At 41.2% G+C, this 24072-nt stretch overlaps 1 protein-coding gene across 1 annotated transcript in view; it reads right to left on the reverse strand.

The window, feature by feature from the left end:
- Nucleotides 1-44: 44 nt before the first annotated feature.
- Nucleotides 45-24072, reverse strand: part of abcb4 (ATP-binding cassette, sub-family B (MDR/TAP), member 4) — a 30967-nt gene continuing 6939 nt past the window's right edge. Inside the window, exons 8-27 of the mRNA XM_049583846.1 lie at nt 23157-23328; nt 22936-23049; nt 19431-19541; nt 19213-19338; nt 18803-19006; nt 18546-18716; nt 15999-16160; nt 15678-15869; nt 15302-15448; nt 15090-15194; nt 13644-13721; nt 12387-12470; nt 11599-11802; nt 11401-11501; nt 11135-11275; nt 8255-8411; nt 7954-8151; nt 5958-6164; nt 4104-4250; nt 45-1933 (exon numbers count right to left, since the gene is read on the reverse strand). Coding sequence (XP_049439803.1) covers nt 1727-1933; nt 4104-4250; nt 5958-6164; nt 7954-8151; nt 8255-8411; nt 11135-11275; nt 11401-11501; nt 11599-11802; nt 12387-12470; nt 13644-13721; nt 15090-15194; nt 15302-15448; nt 15678-15869; nt 15999-16160; nt 18546-18716; nt 18803-19006; nt 19213-19338; nt 19431-19541; nt 22936-23049; nt 23157-23328 — 3028 coding nt within the window. The 3' untranslated portion in view covers nt 45-1726. The remainder of the gene's footprint in view (nt 1934-4103; nt 4251-5957; nt 6165-7953; nt 8152-8254; nt 8412-11134; nt 11276-11400; nt 11502-11598; nt 11803-12386; nt 12471-13643; nt 13722-15089; nt 15195-15301; nt 15449-15677; nt 15870-15998; nt 16161-18545; nt 18717-18802; nt 19007-19212; nt 19339-19430; nt 19542-22935; nt 23050-23156; nt 23329-24072) is intronic.

A 24072-nucleotide genomic window follows, 5' to 3' on the forward strand; every position in this document is an offset into this window, starting at 1 on the left:
AGTCACACGATAAGGTTCAATAATTGAATATAAAACTTTAATAGTTACAAACAAGCATATTCTACAAAAAAAAAGTTAGTACAGTAATCCCTGGCTTTTGTAGAAACAAAATAGGATTCCAAGTGATGCAGCCACAGTTTAAATCTTCACAGCTCTGTGTATACAGTATCTTCAGGCACTTCTGCTCCATTATTCACTCAAACTGTAAAAAAAAATAAAGTTGCATCTAAACAATCAGAGCAATTATCAAAGAATTTGCACAAATGCATATATTGTAGAACATAACTCATTTGTGATGATAGTCCCAGTGTCAGAGGTATACATAATGCAGTGTTATACATAATAAATCCAGTGTACTGTTAGATTGAGCATTTAACAGAAGATGGCACCAGGAATCAACAGCTAAGGCTTTTTTGTTACAAGTAGCTCCACCTTCGTGAAGAGAGGGCAGGGGTAAATATGTCTCAGTTTACAAGACACAAACTTGGACGAAACAGAGGAAGAAAAGAGAAAACACGAGAGAGTACAGTATAGTAAACCTTTTTCCAAAGCAGACATTTGGACTTCTGATTGTAGGAAAGAACAGGTGCTACCAAGAATATTTGAGTGTTCCAGTGAGGAGTTCCTGGAATTCAGTCATTAATGTTACCTGTGCTTCTCCAGCTGTCACATGTCAACATATCCTCTGTGAAAAAGGCCCATAAAAGTGACAGCTAACAAACGGTAGTAAAGAACACAGACTGTATAAAAGAAGTGGACGTAGCCGCACATTGGTTTGTAGACGACTCTTTTGAAATCTCTAGTTTGGCATTTTGGCCGTTGCCATCTTGGTTTTTTGGAGCCAGAGTTGAGCATGTTTGGATGAGAGGGTGGAGCTGTGGAAGTGCGAAGAATGGATCTGACTGAGAGCCTCACTGGGACTGTAATTTACAAAATGAATATCATGCTGTATTGAAGAGGACTTGAAACTAGCGAGTGAGTGCGTTTACATTGACATGGCTAACCTGTTTATGATCCGTGTGTTAACGTGGTTGTTGTGCCGCTGACTACCTGTGCAGGTGCGGCTTCAGCCAAGTGACGTAAGACAAATATAAAACTGCTTCAAAGACATTTGAAACTACATGAATTGGTCTCTTCACCTGACTTTAAAGCTCTAATAACTACAAGGATGAATGAGTCGGATGGGTCTTGTCATTGTGCGTAGGTGTTCTAATATTTTACACCACTCTTTATCTTTTATGTTTTTTATTGTGTTGTGGTTTGGTTTGGAGAAGAGACCTCTGTGGGTAGTTCGGCTCATGGTTAAAAACCTCCTGAACAAGAACACTGAAGAAATCCAGACAAGAGAAGTTACAGCAGGTTGCAATCTGCAGTCCTCACTGCTAGATGCCACTAAATCCTACACACTGTTCCTTTAAGGCGCTGCTGCACTGCCTTCACTTTTCAGACCCGGAGGCTACGACCACTTCTTGGCTGACTAGGCTTTCTGACTGAAAGGTAACTTGTCTGATGATGACCACACAAGGTGACCCAAAGAGGTACAGCTGCAAGACAAATTCTCACACAGCTAAAAGGTCACTGAGGCAAATCTCCAAACAAGCCGAGACACATTCATACACGTTCATACACATCTGACAGTTCCACTGAAGCTGGGCAGGGAAACATAAATATCTTTGGAAACATTAAGATAAAAAACAATCTGTGTAGTATAGCTCCCTTTGTCCTCTTATTCCCTCCCGTGGCCCATCTGTGTGGTGACCAGCATGTGGTAAACTCCCCTCTGGGCCAGCAGCTGCTGATGTGTCCCCTGTTCGACCACCACTCCGCCCTGGAAGACGGCGATGCGGTCTGCGTTTTGGATGGTGGACAAACGGTGGGCTACGATGATGCACGTCCTGCCTTTACTGGCCTGGTCCAACGCCTCCTGCACCACCTGGAAAGAGCAGAATGACCTCACATGAACGTATATAAAACATCTGGTGAAAGGTGCAGCTTGTTACGTCTTCCTCTGTTGGTTTGTACCTCTCCCTGTTCATATTTGTTTTCCTGTGTCATATATATACATGATGATACTAAAGACGCTGCAGCACTGCTCTGACACTAATTAAAATCTGAGAGTACATACTGCATTACTACTGATTAGGTTAACTTTAATTTAAGAGTTTGACTACATGAAGCACTCCTAAATTGGTAAGACAGACTGGTTTTTACCCCAAGACAACAGAGAAGCGATTTGTTTATCATCTCTGTACATGTATGACAGTCTCTGTTGCCCAGAGGGAGTTTAAACCTCTTGCGGAGGTCAGGAGTTTCATTGACTATAAGACCCATAAGCCATTGGGGCAATCACTGGCTATTGATTCAAACTGAAGAAATTATGTGGAGAAATTTGGATTTAGATCATCTGGACTACTGGGAATGTATGAAGACACTTATGATGACCATTTCTGTTGGCATAATATCAATCTGTGGATTACAACAACGCTTCATAGGTGAGTTTAAACTGTTTTTTGTCTGACAGTTGCATTTATTGAACCTGCTATAGTGGCTGTATCATAAAATGGTCCATATCAATTGAGCTGCAAGGAGTGTAGTTTTTGAACATTAGGTTGTTTGACTTAACCAGTTAAACAACAGCAAATACAGCAGTTGTTTACATATAATCATCAAATAAAAGCTCACGAGGGCCCACGGGTCAGCACGTGGAAGTTTGCCTTCAGGGCTTTCTGCCAGATATCTCCTCATTAACCCAAACCATGATCTTTTTTCCCAAACCTACCTACCAGAGAAATTTTTTTTTGGCAGAAAGCCCTTAAGGTAAAATTCCCTCAACAGCAAACAATGAAATGCTTTCTTTTAAAACCATTGTGAAGGTTATTTTCCACTTAGTACATTTGAGATTAGTTTTTTTGTTAACTGATATTTCCACACAAATTAAATCAAGTAAAGTTTTAGCAAATTAACTCCTGTAAAACTTCAATTAATAGCCCTGGCTATTATTTGTTTAAATTACTGAAGTCAACAGGCCTGTATCTGGGACAGACCTTTAATTCCTTTCACATAAAACTATTCTTATATTCCCATTTCCTTGCTCTTTGGTCTTACTGGTGCAAGCATCATTTGTGGGAAGGATTCATTGAGCTACTGGTGACACTAGGCATTTCAGACCAACAGTTTTGGGGACTCGAGAGGGGCTTGAGAGGAACTGTCGACTGCAGAGCTCCTGAGAAATACATACCTTTGAGGGTTTTTTTCCTGTTTGCATTCATGCAGCCAGTGGTTGGTATAGCACTATCACTTTGGCTTTAATGAGTCAAAGTCACGTTGCATTATTTCCACTGTTCCATACATGCTTAGTAAAGCCTGGATGTAGGTGTTGGTCCGTTTGTCTGTGTTACCTGTAATTTTTGTCGTTATGAGCTGTTGTTTGTGTTGCCGGTTGTTTACACAGCTAACAGGTCTTTAAAAATGGCTGCCGTCGGGGCTTCATTGACCGTGTTCGACCAATCGCCATATGCTAACATCAATCATGGATGCATGCTGAATCGCATACTTCATCTTTTTACTTTTAGTAGGTACTACAGCTGCCCTTGAAAAGTACGTACTGTTGCATGCAGTATGTACGGGGTCAGGACGTATTATCTTTATGATTATTTTGTTCATTTAAACCATTAATGTGCTTGACTGTGCTGTCATCCATCATCTTCCACTGTGCAGAGGATTGTGGGTCAGAATAGCCAGTAAAGCATGCTGGCTTGCATATTGCAAAATTTGACCGCATGTAGTAGAACATCCTGTTTTTTTTTTTTGGCATAATGCATCTGACATACATTGATTTCCATGTGTTACATACATACATACATCTATTTCTGGCACACTAAATAGAATGGTAGTATGGGTATTGTAACGCACAGCTGGTTCCTCTTGTGCTGGAGGAGCACTTCCTCTGAAATAGGAGCTAAAAAGTCCCTTAAAAACAGCGTTCTAAGAACTAAGATCGTTCCTAGTTAAGACACAACAAAAAGATGGGTGTTTAGAACTATGAAAAAGTTCCTTTGGTCCTAAAACATCTTTGGTTTAGCCCTCCCACACCTAACACTTACCTTCTCACTCTCAGTGTCGAGCGCGGATGTGGCCTCATCCAGGAGCAACACTGTGGGGTTTCGGAGAATGGCTCGGGCTATGGCTATACGCTGCTTCTGGCCACCTGACAGCTGCGCTCCTTTGTCACCTGCCTGAGTGTCGTATTTCTGCTCATACAAACAGAGGGAGAGAGGAAGTGACCAAAGTCATGACAGAAGCATCTTGTTATCCAGTTTTCATTGTAAATACTTTGTACTGAAGAAATGGTGTGGCAACACTTTATTTTATGAGTCAGTAGTTTCCTAGAAAGAAACATAAAATTGGTACTAATTACAATGGTAATACAGAGACAGGTCTGAGACTATATGTTAGTTGGATTTGTTTAGTTTAGTTCATAAGCAGTTGATGACTGAGAGTTTCTTGGAAGAACTGCAACATTTAATCTAAAGTAACATATCATAGATTATTTATTAATTATTGGAAAGTTTACTTTCCATGTACTTTTACACTTATTTCACATTTTTTGCATGTTCAGCTGAGCTGCTGTGCACTGAGTAGAATATTCTCTCAATAAAGAAATGTACTGATTTGAACACTGTGTGTACATTAGTTTACTTTTACCTACCCAGGAAATTATAAAGAAATTATGGATCCATAAAATGAAGTACCAGGGACACTTCCTCTTGGGCAAATATAGCCCAAACTACTTACCACAGGAGGTAAAACACTAGACATCACTTAAGATAAAAGGCTCGACACCACAAGAGGTTAAAAAAAAAAAAAAGAAAAAAGAAAACTAGACATGACTAAAGGTAAAAGGAACACAATCCACTACAGTTAAAACACTAGATATCACTAAAGGTAAAAGACTATACACCACTAGAGGTTTAAGACTAAATACCACTTAAGCTAAGAGACTAGATACCACTAGATGTAAAAGACTAGACTCTACTAGAGGTACAAGACTAGAAACCACTTAAGGTAAAAGACTAAACATCATTTAAGGTAAAAGACTTAACATCACTTAGGTAAAAGACTACACACCACCAGAGGTAAAAGACTAGACACCACCAGAGGTAAAAGACTAGACACAGCAAGAGGTAAAATAAAGACTAGATACTACTAGAGGTAAAAGACAAGACACCACTTAAGGTAAAAGACTAGTCATCACTAGGGGTAAAAGACTGGAAACCAATAGAGGTAAAACAATAGTTTCCACTTAAGGTAAAAGACTAGACACCACTGGAGGTAAAAGACTAGACATCACTTAAGGGAAAAGACTCAACACCACTAGAGGTAAAACACTAGTTTCCACTTAATGTAAAAGACTAGACACCACTTAAGGAAAAAGACTCGACACCACTAGAGGTAAAAGACTAGACATCACTTTAGGTAAAAGACTCGACACCACTAGAGGTAAAACACTAGTTTCCACTTAAGGTAAAAGACTCGACACCACTTAAGGAAAAAAACTCAACACTTCTAGAGGTAAAACACTAGTTTCCACTAAGGTAAAAGACTCAACACCACTAGAGGTAAAAGACTAGTTTCCACTTAAGGTAAAAGACTTGACACCACTTAAGGAAAAAAACTCAACACCACTGGAGGTAAAAGACTAGTCATCACTTAAGGGAAAACACTGAATAATTTAAGTGTAATTTGGGTGCCCAGTCCTTGACTCGTATGATTAAATGACCTTGACGTGAGTTGTATTGCTTGCTGTTGTATAATCCTTGGCACACTGACAGACATCATATCCCGACTGTCTCAGTGAGGGCCTTGAGATGCTGTAAAGATTATAACTGATCGATATAAATCATCACACTGCTCTTTTATTTCCACCTATGTCATGACTGACACATCACAGCAGTTACCTGTGGCAGGTCCTCGATGAATTTGTGAATGTTGGCCGCTCTAGCAGCCTCCTCTATCTCCTCCTTGGTCACAGTGCGGCTGTTGTCTCCGTAGGCGATGTTTTCGGCCAAGGTGCAGTCGAACAGCACGGGCTCCTGGGATACGATGCCTATCTGGGATCTCAACCAGTGGATGTTGAGCTCTTTTGCGTTTCTATTGTCCAGCAGCTGAAGGAGAAAATGTTAGCAGTTATTATTGTAGGAGTGATGGGGCTTGATGTCTAAAACATGCATGACTATTTTAATTTTTTTTAATTTTTTGGCCTCTTTTTTTGGTCGCCACAAACTCCTGAGTAAAATATCAGGCACTCAGTTTGGAGAAGCAGCAGGAGAACCGCAACTTAAGCTAAGCAGTGTACTGCTGTGGATGACGGCAGCAACAAAATGTATTTTAGCCACCTAAAAAAAGTCCCATCTGAAACAAAATCTACATCAGTTAAGTGTACGTTTTATTTGGAATATTTTCACTGCTTTGCCTTAATGTCAGATGGCCTGTTCAGATGGAAGCAGTTAATGGCTTCACCAGACTCCACTGAGAAAAACACTGATTTAATATAGCTGATCACAGGAGCTGCTGATCTACCACGGCCTCAATAAGTAAGTTAGTCTGTGTTATTGTGACTGTGGTAAATTCAAACTTACCCATTTAAACACCAAAATCACACAGTAACACAAACAAACAAACTGATGGAGGCAGCAGTAGACCAGCAGCTCCTGTGATCAGCGATGTTAAATCACTGTTTTTCTCAATGGAGTCTGGCTCTGAGGAGAGCAACAGAACTGCTTCAGTTCTCCAACAGAAATCCATGTCCGACAGCAACATAAAGCAGGGGGAGGGGGGAGTTTTTGTTTTTTAGTATGTGGAGTGAAGTCATGGAGCAGTTTAAATGTGGAGCTCAAGCGATGTCCAAACATACACCAATTTAAAAGGTATTCAGACGTGATATTCAGGAAATACAGGGTTGAAGAAGGGGTTTGACATTCACTATTTGTTCACAGGGATTACTGTTTACTTTCTCAAACATGTGTGTGTATATATATATATATATATATATTCTATTTTTCTGTAATTAACAATGAGAAAAATTATTACATTGTATAATATAATAAATAAAATTAATATATTCATACTTTGTATAAGTCACATGTTCACTTATTTAAATATAAAAAGACAGCAGGACAAGTTTTATATATATATTTTCTTTTTCTGTAATTAACAATGAAAAAATAGTATAAAAATTAATATATATTATATGATTTAATATAATAAATAAAATTAATGAATGAATTCATATGTTCACTAATTTAAACAGAAACAATTAGCAGGACGAGCTGATAAAGATATATATTTATTATTAATATTCATATTTATTTTTCTGTGAGGCAAAGACACTTGGTATTATATATATCCAAGTCATGGAAAATTAGTAATTTATATTATATACTAAGATGAGTTTTTATAAGATAGATATTTGGTAATTACTATTACATACATAAACATTTTTGTGTGACAAAGTTTAAAGGTAATAACAATGGTATATTTAGATAAGTCTTAGGTATAGGTTTATCTACATAAGGGAACTGTCTGTTTCAATTCACTCAGTGATTTATGGAGAAGGGGTGTGATTTAATAAGTTTATACAAATGTGAGCTGTGAGGGCCTTTAAAATAGTGACCTTGTCATAGCGTGAGAGACCAGGAGATAGCAATAAATACTCTTTACACTCTCAGATGACTGTCGGCAAGACCAGCAATCCCATCATGATAAAATGAACTGGTCAGTGCAGTAAAGATAAACACACATGCTACACAGGCCTCACGCAGTCTCTAGGTCCCTGTCTCCCAGTACAGTGCTGTAAAGCAGCCATAAACACACCAGTGAGCTAACCATTAGCTAGATGACAGTAGGTGAAGAGGCAAGTGCTAGTGTACACAGAGCGTGGGTGGAGCTGCTCACCACTCTCCCCTCTCTGGGGTCATAGAAGCGCTCCAGCAGCTGGATGGTGGTGCTCTTTCCGCAGCCGCTGCTCCCCACCAACGCCAGAGTCTCTCCCTTGCTCACCTTCAAGTTCAGCCCTTGGAGGATGGGCACCTCAGGGCGGGAGGGGTAGTTAAACTTAACACCCTCAAAGTGCACGTTACCATCAAATTCCTCCTGCGGTTTTAAGAGAGGACACAGAGGAGTGATATGTTAGCATGTGTGTAAAGAGCTGTGTTGTATGTGACGTGTTTAGTGTGTGTGGGGCTCTGTTATGTACCGGTGACTCTCCCTCATGTGACAGATTGTCAATGGCAGGTTCTTTCTTCAGCAGCATCATCAGGTGGGCAGCTGAGATTTTGGCCTTGGCGTAGTTTGGAGCAAAGGAATTGGCCTCTCCGAGAGCCATGGCACCGTACAGAACAGCCGCAACCACACTGGAGAGGAAGTCAGATGCACGTTAGTTTGACCTTTCACAGTTACTATTCAACAGAGCGTTACACGTGATTACATAACACTGAGATAACATGGGCCAATGACAGCTTAACCTCTGTGTCAACATCACGTGTTTGTAGGTGTTCATATGTGAAAAGAAACACCATTTCCTCTTTTGTCCCCTAATTACACAAGCCATTCTGTTGAGTTCAGTTTGCCGTCATGTCATGATGAATTGGCTCATGTGTTTACAGCTTTAAATACAACAAATGAAGGGGTGTTGTGTTTGCAGCTCACAGGTGAAAGGTGCACAAGTCATCATCATAATGTTGTGTTGAATCTGACTCATGGACTGTTTTGCAAATTAATAAACTTTTATATGGCACTTGTATAATTTTTTGTTTATGAAGAAAAGATAAAATAGTGAATAGAGTTCTATCAAATGTTGAATGGATGAAGATAATTCACTTTTACATTTTAGTCACCCAGCGTTCCCAGTATCTCCTTTTATTTGTTCCCCTTAATTGATTCTAACTTAGATTTAACATTTTTAAAGGGCCAGTGTGTAAAATGGGTTGAAAACAGTGATATCAGTGGTCAAATTCTAGATTGCAGGTCTCACTCGCTCACCCCTCCCGTCGGGTAAATGACAGTGGCCTCGTAGGGACAAAAAGCCTTGCACAGATACCAGTTTTTCAGGAGTAGGTCTATCTAGCAACGAGGTGAATATTTATTAGAAATCTAAACCATGTTACGATATTGTAATGGATCCCTCACGAGCAGGAGACCAGAGTAGCGTTCGGGAAAAAGGCCAGTTTATTTGAGCACTCCAAAAACTCCGGTAACGCTCCAGGGGGTAAAAGACTCCGTCTCTTCTTGTAGCAGACACAGACCCAGAGCCATACCTGTTTGAGCCGGAGCACACAGATGAGGAACTCCATGTGTTTGATGCTGAGCGGGCAAGAAGAGAGGCTGAATCCTCCGCTCCCATTTTGCTGCACAGAATGGGATTCGGTGCTACCATCGTAGAGTGCATCACAAGGAGTGAAGTTGTGTCTTCTTTTCCTCGCAGATGACGGTTCAGGTTCATTCTCTCCTGTTGCGTGGTAAGTGTGGTCCATTCGCAAACTTTATAACTAAAAAAACTTTTCACTACTCTCTATCGACAAACTACTAACACTCCCTGCTGTTTCCTCCTCCTTCTTCCTTCCTTCCGCTGTCTTCGTTGGTTCATTTATACACGCGAAACGTGTTCTCCGGCTGGCTGGATTGTCCACTCGGGCTGCCTTACATACATGACGGCGCAAAATGGCGACCTCTCTAAAGCAAGGCCCTTGCTATATATATATATAAAAGCATAATTATAAGGCTACAAAAACCAAACGAATTTTATTTTATAGCGATTATACACCTGTATAAACATATTAATGGGTAGAATATTCAGATTCAGATTCAGATTTGACAATAAACCATGCCAAACATTACACACTGGCCCTTTAAGCAACATGGCTTTCGGGTTGTTGGTCCACCTCTGGTTCACCATATTTGGATGTAGCTTCCATGACATCACCCATTGGTTTGTGAACCACAGCAGAGTCAGAGGGAGCTTGGATCCTCCTAATGAGACATGAGCTCCCCTGAAAACATGACTTGACAAAAGCTGCAGTTCCTTAAATGGCCACTTGAGGCTGGCTCCGAAACAGAGTAAATCCCCATAGACTCCCATGTTAAAATGCCCAACTTAACAGCAGAAATAAACATATTTATAGCCTGGTACAATGTTCTGGTCTCTATAGCTAATTTCAACATTTATAATGACTGTACAGGGGAGTCAATTTTTCTTTTTAACTCCCCCATTTACATTTTATCAAAGTCAGACATTGTTTAAGGGTGGGGCCGCTTGAGTGACAGGCCGTCTGTGAGGCCTCCCTGCAGCCTTCGAGTCAAATCCAACCTCACTCATCCACAGCTCCAACCTTTCGTCCAAACATGGTCACTACTTGCTCCAAAAAACCAGGATGACGATGGCCAAAATCCCAAACTCAAGGCTTCAGAACAACAGTCCACAAACCAATGGGTAACGTCATGGTAGCTAGGTCATCTGGCTTGCATCACCATTAAAGCGTGGTGGCACAATACCAGAAATTTCACTCACTCTAACTAAATGATCAGAAACTTCTATATATCAGATGTGCGGACATTAAGCAAGTAGGCCTACATGCTTGCAGCTTTAAATGTTTCTTTGCAGCAAGACTCTCAGTCGGTCCTCTCTTTGAAGGTTTACAGCATGTGTTTGTGTACTGTTCCATGGGCTGAGGAGTTAATATTTCTGTGTTTTATAGTTTTATGCTCCTTCAGAAGCTCAGTGTGTGACCTTTGGACTTCCTCTGTGTGCAACAGGTAGAAAATAAGTGAAGGTGGAAGCTCCTCCCAACGATGACACTGAGTTACGTCAGCATCCTAAAACACGTGTGTGTCTGGTGGATTGTGTTATTAAGTCCTCTGGGTTCACAGTTAACACATTCACAGTGGCCCCTCACATACTTCAGGCCGGGGTAATGATTAAAAGCCATATAAACAGCCTCTCCTCCCAACAGAAAAGCTTTGCTGATATTCCCTGCTGAAACCTACAAGTCCATGCAAACTGTTCATCTTCCTCATCATAAACTGGAACTCAATCTCCTGATTAAGAGACGAGACAAAGTCATGCTGTCTGTTAACTCACAGAAACACTCCCTCGACATCCATCCTTCCCTCCTTAATGAGCCAGGCTCCAAAGCGGAAACAGCCTGCATAAGCAAAGTAGATCATGGCCTGGCTGAAGGAGAAGGTAATACCATGGACATGGGCGCTTTTCTGGGAGTTCCTGTACAGAGAGATATAGAGAGGTGTCATGAGAGAGAGCACTTCTCAAATCAATCAAATTTCATTAAAATACATATATAGTTTTTGTTTGGAGCTGTGTTTTAAAAAAAATCGAATTTTCCGTACTTGAATGGTATTTCGAGGTTTTCCTGATACAAAGACTCAAACTTGGGCTCTCTGTTAAGAGAGACAACAGTTCGGATATTCTCGATGGCCTCCGTAGCAATCTGTAGAGACAAACCATACAAACATCATTACATATCACAAGGTCGGTGTTTTAACAAGTGGTGCTCGTCCTTGGAGAGCCCCACACTGAATCCCCACCTTTCCAGACTTCTCCAGCTCCCTCTTGTCTTCAGCAGCATTTCCAGTGAGCGCCTTCATCTCCACAGCTCCAGCCAATGCCATGACAGGCACCACAGACAGGATGAGTAGGGTCAGCTCCCAACCGTACACAAAGGAGATGATCAAACTGGTGCCCATGTTGGCTATGTTCTGGGCCAGCGTGGCCATACGCACTCCTGTGGCCTGAGCAGATGTGGAAGATGGGAACAAAGCAGATGACAAGATCACATTTTTTTCTGATTCACTGGTCTTTGGCAAATAGCTTTGTTAGGTACTAGATGTCTGTCGATAGTGCTGTAGCTAAATTCCTCTTTGATAAAGCTTTTAGTTAGGGCTGGCTCAGGCTTGCTTTGAACCAGCCCCTAGTTAGGCTGCCTAGTCTGCAGGGGGACTTTTGGAGGATACACTGAGCTCGCAGGTTTCTTGAATTGGGGTGGCACCTGCTGCCGTGATCCTGCTTGATGCCCACAGATATTATTATTAGTCCTTCGTCCATTATCATTACTGTTTTTATTACGAGGACCGTACCTGACTCAGAATTATATCAGTCGAAGATTTGGCTGTTCAATTCGAATATGTTAAAAGGAAGCTTTTCCTTGCCACTGCCGCACAACAGACGAAAGTAATTAGAAAATTCCTTTGAGTAGTTGGCTCACTGTATGATCTAGATGCGCTCTCTCTGTAAAGTGTCCTGTGATCACTTGTGTTAAGATTTGGTTTGACCTGAGTTGTGTGTGTGCACGTGTGTGATAGCTGGTGAGACTTACCCCTTGCACTTGAGCAGCGTCTGTGGCCAGTCTGGTAGTAAGCGCTCCGACACTGTTTTTAGGGTCGTCAAACCAGCCAAGGTCCTACAAGAAAACAGGGATTGACTTTTTTTTTGGCAATGAAAATGAATAGCTAACATAAACTGAGAGTTAAAAGGCTTTTAAAACACTGCAGCAATCAGAAATAACCAGGCCTCCAGGAACGCTTGGCCCTGAGGCAAATTTTTCCCAGTGGCAACTCGGGGTATTGCAAGGAAAATCCCATCAAAAGGCATTTTCCCCATTACCACCATTATAAAAATGACATCTGTAAAACTGTTGACAAGACACCTCGAACTTTAAACAAGATAATTTATGACTCTCTCTGTTATGAATTGATCACTGGAGGTTTAATATTTGAAATTTTCCTCAAGCCGAGAAAAACATTGTAAAAATCTGTGGTGTTTTAACAATGTTAAGTCTAAGAGCAGAGAGGTAACTCGTAGGCGGGGCCTGGAGAGAAATACTAGTGTGCATATTCAGTGGACTGCATACCGCAGAACTAAACCCAGAAGCTCAAAACTTTATTTGGCATATGAGACAGGCGAGCAGCTCCACTGGAATGAATACGAGCCATCTTGGCGTCCGATCTGGGTATGAAAATAAATCTATGGAAATAATATTTTGAGCTTGAGTGCCATATTGTTCTGACTTCTACTGTACTGAAACCATTTAGCTTTTGACCATCTTTGGGTGGCTGTGGCTCAGAGGTACAGTTGGTCCTTCACTAATTAGAGCCGGAAGATCAGCGGTTCAATCCCTGGATATCCCTGAGCAAGATACTGAACCCCAGTTTGCTCCTGGTGGCTGTTCCATCGGTGTGTGAGTGTATTAAAAACTTAGTAGCAGGTGGCACCTTGTAAGGTAGCCTTGACCACCAGTATATAAATGTGTGGTTGAATGTGACTCGTAGTGTAAAAAAAAAGCGCTTTGAGTGGTCAGAAGACTGGAAAGGTGCTATACAAGTGCACGTCCATTTACCACCTGAAAACCTTATCTCTCTGTAACATCAGACTTTACAAGATAATCAACAAAGTTTTAAAAAAAACAACATAATTAGTTATTGTTTATTAAGAACTCAATATCTGGAGAAGCTCAGCCCTGACAGAGAGATAACAGAGGTGAGAAAAGAGGGTCGAAACCATGACTCTGTTATTACTAATTTAGTTCCCATGTAGAACCCTGTGAAGGTCTCACATTTCAGTTAGTAACACTCACCTGTCTCATCATGGACATAAAGGCCCTGAGTCTCAATTTGAGGGTCAGAATCTCTCCAGATTTACCAAAACAGAAGCCCTGTTAAGAGTTTAGACAGACAGAGGACAGAGGACATGAGCACACCTGGACGTTGATGTGAACTTCTATGACTAACTGCCACGTGTTTTTACTGCAACACTATCATCTGGGTAAAGAAAGGAAATTTGTTTAATAGCTTTCTTGCTGAGAGATAGATGAGAAGTTCGATGTCTGTCCAGTAAATATAAAGCACCCAGAGGACGGTTAGCTTAGCTCAGCACAAAGACTGGAAACAGGGGGAAATAGCTAGCCCAGCTCTTTCCAAAGTTACTTGTTTTTACATTTGTCCTGTGAACCGACTAAACAAACAAGACACAATGTGTTAATTAGTGAGCTTTAGAGGTGCACTTAAGCTTATTTATGCTGAGGTTTCCAAGGTCCAATGCTCCCCAGCTCTGCATTAATTTATTATGACATTAGGTTTAGGTTAGGTTAGGGGACTAAAATCATGACTCTGAGAGTGATGAAATTGTGCTGGCACAGGTCTTTGTCAAAATATAGTTGCTCTTTCTGTTGAATGACAGTTCCAAAATTAATTGTGGCCTAAGAACTTAAAATCTTTTATAAGAATGAAAGAATAAAAAAAACAAAAACAATTAGGGAATGAAAAAGGGCTAACAAAGGATTAGAAAAGAAATCTAGGGCAAGGTTTACTTCCCATCTCCAGTCAGGTTAAGGTTAGGAAATAGGTCGAAGGTCAGGTTAAGGTGAAAATTAACTAACTATTCTTCTCTCCAAACAGACCTGGAAAAGAGGTCTGAACCTTCACCTGCAATCTTTCTCATCAGTTATAATCTTATTTCTTGGTCTATTTATGGTTCTTTGTCTGATATGTCTTATGTATTGATAGTCAGAGGACACCAAGGCTATTTTAGAGACAGAGAGTGACAAGAAAGTGGCAGGAACACATAAGAAGGGTTGATATGAGTTAACAGAATATTGAACTAGGAAACATAGGACCCTGGGAACACAGATACGCTCCTGGCTCCAGGCTTCCTGCAATCTCAGAACCCATCCACTATTGTCTAATGACGATGAAGACTCTAGGGGTGACGGCCAATATCTTTGACTGGGCTGGTGTAGCCAGCAGACATCTGGGCGCCAGACCAAGCTCCGCTCAAATATCTGCATATAAATGCAGCTGAGTTGTAGGTGACACCATCCGTCAGCTTGAGTCGAGCTCAGACTGCCAGTTCACACCGCTGCAACTTTTCTCTGCAACGTTCTAAAACGGTTTAATCTCGTCGCAAATCAAGAAATTAAAGAAGTCTATTTTCCAAAACATCAAACTATTCCTCTGAGGGCAATAAACACACCAAAAAAACAAATGTACGTCAAATTCATGTGTGTGTGTCTGTACGCGCTTACCTGTAGAAACATGGCGACAAAGCTTATAGCTCCAATAGCGACAAACATCAGAGAAAAGAATCCAGTTTTTCGCCTAACAACCTCTGTATCTGGGTTTGCAAACACCTGAAAGGAGAGGGGGGAAAAACACCTTCTACAACATCTGACAAATATTGCAGTGAACATGAAGCAGTAAAGTAACTTGTGGTACACAGATACTGTGAGTTACATACAGTGATGATCTTGGAGAAGATGACAGCGAACAGTGGCTGCATCACGCCGTTGATGATGGCACAGATGGTCCCCACCAAAATGTACGGCCACTCGGGAAGGTTGAGACGCATCACTTCAGAGAATGACACGGGTGGAGCACTGTCATCCTACAGACAGAGGGAGAAAGAGCTGAGTCACACCTCCTTTCCCTGTGCCTCTCTCCCTTTTTTTCCAGGAAGAGATTTTTCATTGTAACAAAACCCGTTAAAGCCTGAAAAAAGAAAATCTCTCAGCCCCGTTAAAAGCCTGTTTTGACATCTAATGATATATGAATTTCAGGTAATAGTGGTGTTGACCAAACCACTCAAACCCCAGAGATATTGCAACACAGCTCACCTCCTCCTTATTTCCATCCTTGAGCTTCTCTTTCTCTTCTTTCTCTCCCACTGAGCCGGTAAAGGAGGAGCCCCTAGTGGACTTCCTCCTGCGCAGAGAGGACCGAGAGGGGGTCCTGACTAAGCGGCTCTTCTCCCCATCTGCAGACAGCTCAAACTCTGCCTCTTCCAACTCCTCAAGTTCCTGAAAGGTCTGCAGCAGAAAGCGACGGGAGGAAACCACAAACACAAACAATATTAAAGACTGAACATTATGAAAACTCCCCTTGACTTCCAGACTGCCCAAATGGTGCGTCAAAGTGTTTATGTGTGTCTATGTTACCTGCATGGTGACCAGTGTATGGTAGACTCCTTTCTCTTCCATCAGTTGGCTGTGAGTCCCTAGCTCGGCAACTCGACCTTTTTGGAAGCCGGCAATGACGTCAGCATTTCTGATGGTTGAGAGGCGGTGGGCAACAACTATGGTGGTACGACCCAGTCGGACCTGCACACAAAGATGTGTCCGAGTTTTTGTTTCAATGCTTACATTTACAAGAATGAACTAAACTTGTACATACAACATGTTTGCAGTTGACATGCTTTAATAATAGTGATAAAACTAAAAGTCTACGGCTGATAGCTTTATAGCTCATTAATACTCCCATTTATAGGCTACTCCCTTTACGAATGAAAATAGATAGGTCAGTTTCAAATGTTGTAAACATCCCTGCCCTCATACATCTATGCGTCCTTTATGATGGCATAGATACAGTCAATAAATGGCACTAGAGGGCAGAGTCAAACATTTCATACAACAACAATCGAGGCGACGGCGGAGGAGGTCGTAATATTGTACCCTTAAACAGAGGCAGCGTTGTAGACAGCGGTGGTCTGTGCTGCCGTTAAGTACATGTCAATGTGTGGACTGAGAATTCTTTCGACTGCTTTGACTGTATATTATTATGTATTACAGATTTGTTCGGTTCCACTATCATTTACATTGATTTGTCGTCTCCTGCGGTCGCATCTTGCTTAAGCTAGCTAACACTGCCTCCACAATCCGGTGGTACTTCTCTCTTTTGTTTGTATCTGTAAGCTTTCTAAAACATGCACAAATGTGGACAAAATAAACACAGAGAAGGGACAGAAGGCTCCGTCCATCTTCGTCTTACACTGAGCATAAATGAGCCCTTAGGCACAGTGGTAGTGCTTTGAGCTTAATGCTAACATCAGCATGCTAACACACTTACAGTGAAAATGCTAATGTGGTGTTTGCCATGTTCACCATCTTAATTTAGCAAGTTAGTATGGTTTCAATTGCTATTTAGCACTAAACACTAATGCTGTGCTCACTCTACGAGCGGCGCAGCAACAGGATACATGTCATTTTAAGTGGAAGCCGGTGACATGAAGCTACAGACTGACGCCCGATACTTGTTGCTGCTGACATTCGTGAAGTGCTACAAACGAAACTTGAGCTGGCCTTAACTTATCCAGCACTCCAATGACACGGTAAAGCGTCAACTAATTGCATGTTTTTGTTTTCTAGCTGTGGTATTGTGTTGTTTAGCTAACTTAGCTGATGCTATGCTTCGTTTCTGTGCATTGCGGTGCACACAGTGATGCAATGGGGTGGCAGCAGGAGGCCAAAAGTGAGGGAACTGATTGATCGCATCAATATTTTTATGACTTAATACAAACTTTAGATGGCGTTCAGTTGAGGTGCATTCTCGCAAGTAGCAGACACCCAAGCCTGTGATGCCGTAACCATGTTAACAAATGCTTGAGCAACAGTTCCATGGCGACTGCGATAATGTAGCTTGTCGCGCCTTTGCGCTATTGCTTGTAGGATGAACATAGGGTCAGGGGGATTAGAATGCCATTATAGAGTGCTGCAGGAATTATGTTTATTTGTAGACAAACATGAAAGTTAAGATCGCCATCGGGATTTTTCCATTTGATTTTGGATTACTGCAGAAAATAAGCTCTGTGGTAAATATTTGTTCAAAAACCAGTAGTGCTGGACAAATTCAAATTTGGCTAGCTGGTGGTGTTACTGGGAAAGTCAGAGCATCACAAAAGTCCTTGCATCTTATAGGTGCCATGGATATATGTACTTTATTTTATGGATATCCATCAAGTATTTGCTGAGACCAAGGAGCAGCTTTGGAGGTGATTTTACTGCAATCACCACACTTAATATTGCGGTATCACATGGCGCACGCAGGCAGCCCAAAAATACTTTTTACCATACATACATTAGAAAATAAATGTCTGTAAAATTGTGAATTTATTTGTTGAAATTATGTTTTGTATAATCAGAATTTGGTCCATAACCTCCAATAAAATTTGGGTCTAAAGCAGCTGTATGATTATGATATTTAATCCCATTCTTGTTTGTGAGGAGCCAACAGGAAGTAAACTGCCTCAGCCAAAGGAAGTCTGAACACAGTCTATTTTTGCTCTACGGGCCAGAGACAGCATGAGGAAGTCTACAGAAGCTTTGATGGAAATGAATGGAGCGCAATCTTGGAACGCAGTCTCCAGTTTTTCTTAATTCATCCATAGCCGAGAGAATTCACTACAAACAAACTTGTTAGTGGCGCTAGAGGAAAAGGCTCAGGGGATCACTGAAGTCAGAAGGGTTCAGCCTCTGGGGGCCATGAATGACTGTACAAAATTTCATGGTAATCGATAGATATTTCAGTCTGGACCAAAGCAGTGGACCGACCAACGGACAGACCAACATTTCTAAACCTGTGCCATTAGTGTCACTAAAGAAAGCAATAAACTAAAGTACTCCTTGTTGTAGTAAGTGTATTTTAACTGTGTCAGATTCAAAGTGCAAAGTAAACCCTACAGTTGTGTTCTGAATGAGGTGTAGAAGTACCTTGTCAAGTGCAGCTTGTACAATAGTCTCACTCTCAGCATCAAGAGCAGATGTGGCTTCGTCCAACAGCAGTATTTTGGGGTTGCGGACTAGAGCTCGAGCAATTGCAATCCTCTGTTTCTGTCCTCCACTCATCTGAGTCCCTCGCTCTCCGACCATTGTCTCAAACTTCTGCTCAACAAGAATTAGATATTAGTAAGTGGTTGACGTAGTTCTTGATAAGCACAGAGGACAAGAAGTCATAAATACAATCATACATCAGGAAGGTTCATGATGAAGTCGTAGGCATTAGCCTCCTTGGCAGCTTGTTCAATCTCCCACTGCGTCACATCAAGTCGGCCGTATCTGATGTTCTCAGAGATGGTGGTGGCAAAGAGGATGGGCTCCTGACTCACCACTCCAATCATGTCTCTCAGGTAGCGGACATTAAGAGAACGGATATCGTGACCGTCAATAGTCACCTAAAATGCAGGAGTCAAACAGACACAGAACGTTATCGACATCTAAACACAACAATGCATATTTGAAATGGCATCTCCTGTTGCTGATAAAGAATAGTGTTTTTTAACTGCTCATTTAGAGTCCACCAAGGATATGATGACAAATACTGAATTAATCTTTTGAATGAAGTGGTTTAGAAATCATATCATAATCAGAAATCACTTACAGATCCTTCCTGAGGATCGTAGAACCTCTGCAGCAGCTGGATCGTGGTGCTTTTACCACAGCCGCTGCTACCCACCAAGGCTATGGTCTGTCCACTCTTCACACTCAGACACAAGTTATTCAATATCTACAAATGATAACAATGTCAATAATGAGATACAGGATGAAGTACTGTCATGTCTGTTTTAGAGTTCAGTAAAAGTGGCTATGTTGAAGTACCTGGACGTCCGGCCTCGAGGGGTAGCTGAAGAAGATGTTCTGAAACTCTATGTTTCCTGTGATGGAATCAGGCTTGAAGCCCTCCTCTGAATAGCTGTCGATGGTGGGTTGCTGTTGAGACAAGAGTTAACGAAGTATTTCACGTCAGGAAAGATGGTCTTTTCATTAAACTAGGCTGTCTATGCAGTGGAAAGACACAAATACTTTTGAAAATGGTGCAAAATGACGAGGGAAAACAGAGGTAAACGGCTGTGGCGTTCACTTTTGCTCAAGAGGTAGAAAACCTACAACTACCAGAATGCACAGTGCCGCACCAGACCAATAAGCACTCCTGCTGGTAGGTGACATAATGCAATGGTGGGTGGCTGGCTGGTAACGAAACGATCTTGAACTGCAGTTAAACAGTAAGCTAACACGTTTCTGAAAAATTTTTAGTCCAGAAATAGGCAGCATAGTAGCAGAATTTTGGTTTATATTTGATCAGTGATGACTAGTCATAGCATTAAATCTCAATTTCTCAATGGTGCCCACTTTCTGTTCACGAACTCTAGTGATTACAGCTAAACAGGGCACTAAAATATGTTCTGTAAACATTTTAAGTGAGAAACAGGCAGTATTGTAACAGAATCTTAGTTTATATTCGGTCAGCATCGCCTAGTTTTAATGTTTGATTGGAGTTTGGTCTGAGTTTGAGAAAGAGAGGGCCGGGTCTGTCTCTTGATCCACTTCTATACCCTTTGTGTGGTGGCATGGGTGGTGGGCAATACCAATATACAGAAGTACAGCCTGTAGTCTGAGCAATAGCCTGTGAGCCAGGGAAATTCTACTGGATGATAGCCCACAAAATGTGTCATCCAGAGTTTTGCTGGGAGATCTAGGCACTAGTTAGATGTAGGGAAGTGTACCACAGCTCATTTACACACACTACCCACAGCTGGTTGAAAACTGGTGAATTTTCCCTTTAACTATATTTTGACTTCTAAAAGCTCAGCTCAGTTTGTAGTTGAGTCACAGTTGGATAAAGAACCTGATCGTTATCACAACCTCAGACAAACAATGGGAGGAAGGCTGTTAGCTCTCAGTGTGAGGGTGAGCGTATTTACTCTAAAAAGGCTAATGTTTTTTCTACAGCTCTTTTGTGCTTTCACTGCTTCTCTTGGTGTACTGTTTCACGTCCCTATTTGAGGCCTCACCCTTCTGTGTTTCAGACTAGACAGTAAAGCACCTTTCTAGATCAAACATCACCAAGACATAGAAAAGACACGGTCTAATAGTAATTTACACAGTGTTACCAAGTTTAGGAGCCATGACCTCAAATGCACACAGGGTTCCTACAGTTTAAAGCAAGTTAGATTCAAGGCTTTTTGAAACTTTTTAATGTGACTTGGGGTGAAATTTAAGACCAATTTTACAACAACCTAAATAGAAAACGAAAACTGATATCATATGGTCTCATTCAAATGTTCTTAAGAAAAAATTCTTCTTAAAACACACTTAGACAGTTTCATGGAGATTTTGACATTCACTAATTTTGGATTTGCTTTTAGGTAGGATATTTTTAGCACCCCATGCATCTTTTTATTAAGATTTGTTTTTGGCATTTTTGCCTTTATTAGATAGGATAGCTCTAGTAAGAAATGAGGAGAGAGGCGGGGGGGATGACATGTAGCAAAGGACTGGAGTTGCAATTGAAGCCACAGCTGCTGTGGCGAGGACGTGGCCTTTGCACATGAGGTGCCCGCTCTACTGAGCTGGTGGAGGCCAACCCTCTGCATCTTTATTTGTGTCAGGTTATTTTAAATCCTCTTCTGATGCTACTAAATATGACAGCTTATTTGGCATTCACTTCAACACAGAAGTTTTATTTTCTTACGTTTGGAATGTGGTGCTCCACCTCGTCTTCTTCAGTTTCTGTGTGTGCACGTGGCCCTGCAGTCTCATGACTTTTTTTTTAGGGGATTTGCAGGGTGTTTATCTATGCTAATTAGGACTAATAGACATGCATTGTAAATGTGCGAGGACAACAGGATTCATCATAAGAACACAGGTGTGAGTAATTCTGCCGTTTAAAGAAATATCATGAATCTGACGGGAAGTTTTCTCAGAAACAAATTTAAGGAAAACTTAAGAAGATATTGGTAAATGAAGTGCAATGACTTAGGCAAATTCTTTGTTGTACTACTATTTTAAATGCTGAAAAAAAAAAAAAGAAGAAGAAAAAAGGCAGAGCCGAGGGCAGAACAATACTGGGAAATACCTGGCATTTCTTGGCAGCTGTCCTTGCAAATTTTGTGTTTCTCAATCAGCATGTGGGATTCCCATCATGTCAAGTTTTTTGCATGAAATACATGAGCCTCATATGCATCGCCTTGTACCAGTTTCAGCCATGCTGTGAAATGTTGGTTAAATAGCCAGTTTTTGTTGACTGTGCACTCCCCCATGTCCTCCAGGGTAGAGTGACAGCTTGCTAACAGACAGTGGATCCTCTGCTCTGAGCATCCAGGTTGGAAACAAAATAATAGTTGTTGGTTCCCGTAAATTATTTCAAAAATATAGATGTCATTGATTAAAAAAAAACAATCATAAAATCCTACTTCCCATGTCTCAAACAATTTTAAAACTATCCAAGGACTGATTTTAGACAAATCAAACACGGGCTTCACGTCGGCCACTGTGGCTCTTCTAAACACTTGGCACATGGGAGAAGTTCCAGTTCTGCAAACTCACCACTGGAGCCACAAAATCCTACACACTAGATCGTCGAGACTTTTTAAGGATCAGCGTGAACCCTGTGCAACCTCTTTCAGTTTTGAGCTTGGAGCATGGGACAACGAAAATGCCCTCAGGGAAGATTTCACACTTCTTCAGTTTTGCTTGAGGCTGTGTACTAACTACTTATTTTTGTTAATGCGCAAACAGATGTTATATTCACCCACTTGTTTGCAGAATACAACATCCTGTAGCTGTGCCTCTAAACTAACTTAAGTGTGTTGTCAATGTGAAAAACTAACAGGCGCACTGTAAACTAAACACAGGCCCGTCCCAGAATAGCAAGAGATGAGAATGTCTAACATTCCCCTGGAAGTGGTTCCCTTAAACGAACTGGTTATGCTGCATGTTCCTATAAGTATATGGACTAGTTTAAATACACTGATGGTAGTCACAGACATGCATGATGAGAAGCTGATGTACGTGTGTGACAGCAGTACGATATTTGAAAAACTAAAATCTTGTTTAACCTCACGGTACACTTGCAGTAAGTTCAGGAAGGGGAGAGCCACAGCTGTGCAGTATAAACCAAATGACCTGACAGCAGGTGCTCCAATTAGAGTAAAATCCAGCATCTCTCACTCCAAGTTGTCGGCTGCATCAAAGCAGCTTCCCAGAGCGCCAGAGTGCAGCGGTGCGTGCTCAGTAATGCAGCCCGACAACTGTCCAGCAGCAAAAAGGTCTAAATCAAATCTTTTGACGTGTGTGTATTAGGGGAAAATGTTGCATTCCTTACGCGTTCAATAATGCTGTACACTTTATGTGCAGCTCCCCTGGCGCTGTCAAAGGTCTGGAAGTTAGGAGCAGTTTGTCCCAAAGTGAACACTCCAATAAGCACGACGAAGAACACCTGAAGACACAAATCACAGTAAGCTGTAGCAACCTTCTTTTTTAGTGTCTCTTTATGGTTAAAGGGAAACAAATCATTACAAATTCTGTCATGAAGTGTCTACTCACAGTGAGTACAGTTCCAATTGTGTACTCCTTACTCAGGATGAGTGTACTTCCGTACCAGAAGGCCAATGCATAAGACAGGTAGATCACCATGAAGGTGAAGCCCATGGCCAAGTTAGCAGATAGCGCCTTCTTTATTCCCACGTTCTTTGCATCCTCCAAGTTCTTATTATATCTGTGGTGTAACACGCATACAAGCATGAGTGTTAGCTCAGTGGAAACAAAGTTAAATAGAAATTAGATTGTGGTGACAACACGGCCTTTTGGCATCAACAAATGTCACATCAGTAGAAAAGAGTAATCTAATTCTATGGGCTTTTTTGATGGGTTTTATCCAGTTACAGCTTTGCGGGGGATATTTCCTGGACTTTAATCACCTTAAAAACAGATTTATTCACAGATGTTTTGCTTTGTTGAGTAGAAATTAGCAAAATTTGGTCTCGTAACCATCCATCAGATTAATGGATTAATGATTAATGTCAAAATCTTGTTGTAATTTAAGGGCAACACTTTGAATTTGGATATTCCAACACTGATCTTCAGCTACAAGGTGACTAGCCATACCTAGAAACTACTGATATACTGTAGCTCAGCCAGCTTTACTTGTCATTTATTTACTATGCAGCTTGTTTGGCATTAACCCTATAAAGCCCACAGGGCCGCTGGCAATCCCAGCTGACATTCCTGTTTTAAAGAGGCTGTAGAGGGCTGAGTTTTAACGCTACAGTGATGAAACTGGTATCATATGAATCAAGAAGACCCACAGAATTGACAATTTTAGCACCAAATCTGTGTAACAAATGGTATCAACCCCAAAGTTGCTGGAACAACTTATGAGACATAATGGAGCATTGGAATGGCTATCGTATACTTTCATCATTCTCTTCAGGTTTCTTGCTTTCAAATGATGTAAAACACT

This window comes from Epinephelus fuscoguttatus, linkage group LG8 (genome assembly GCF_011397635.1).
Source record: "Epinephelus fuscoguttatus linkage group LG8, E.fuscoguttatus.final_Chr_v1".
In the NCBI taxonomy this organism is placed as follows: Eukaryota; Metazoa; Chordata; class Actinopteri; order Perciformes; family Serranidae; genus Epinephelus; species Epinephelus fuscoguttatus.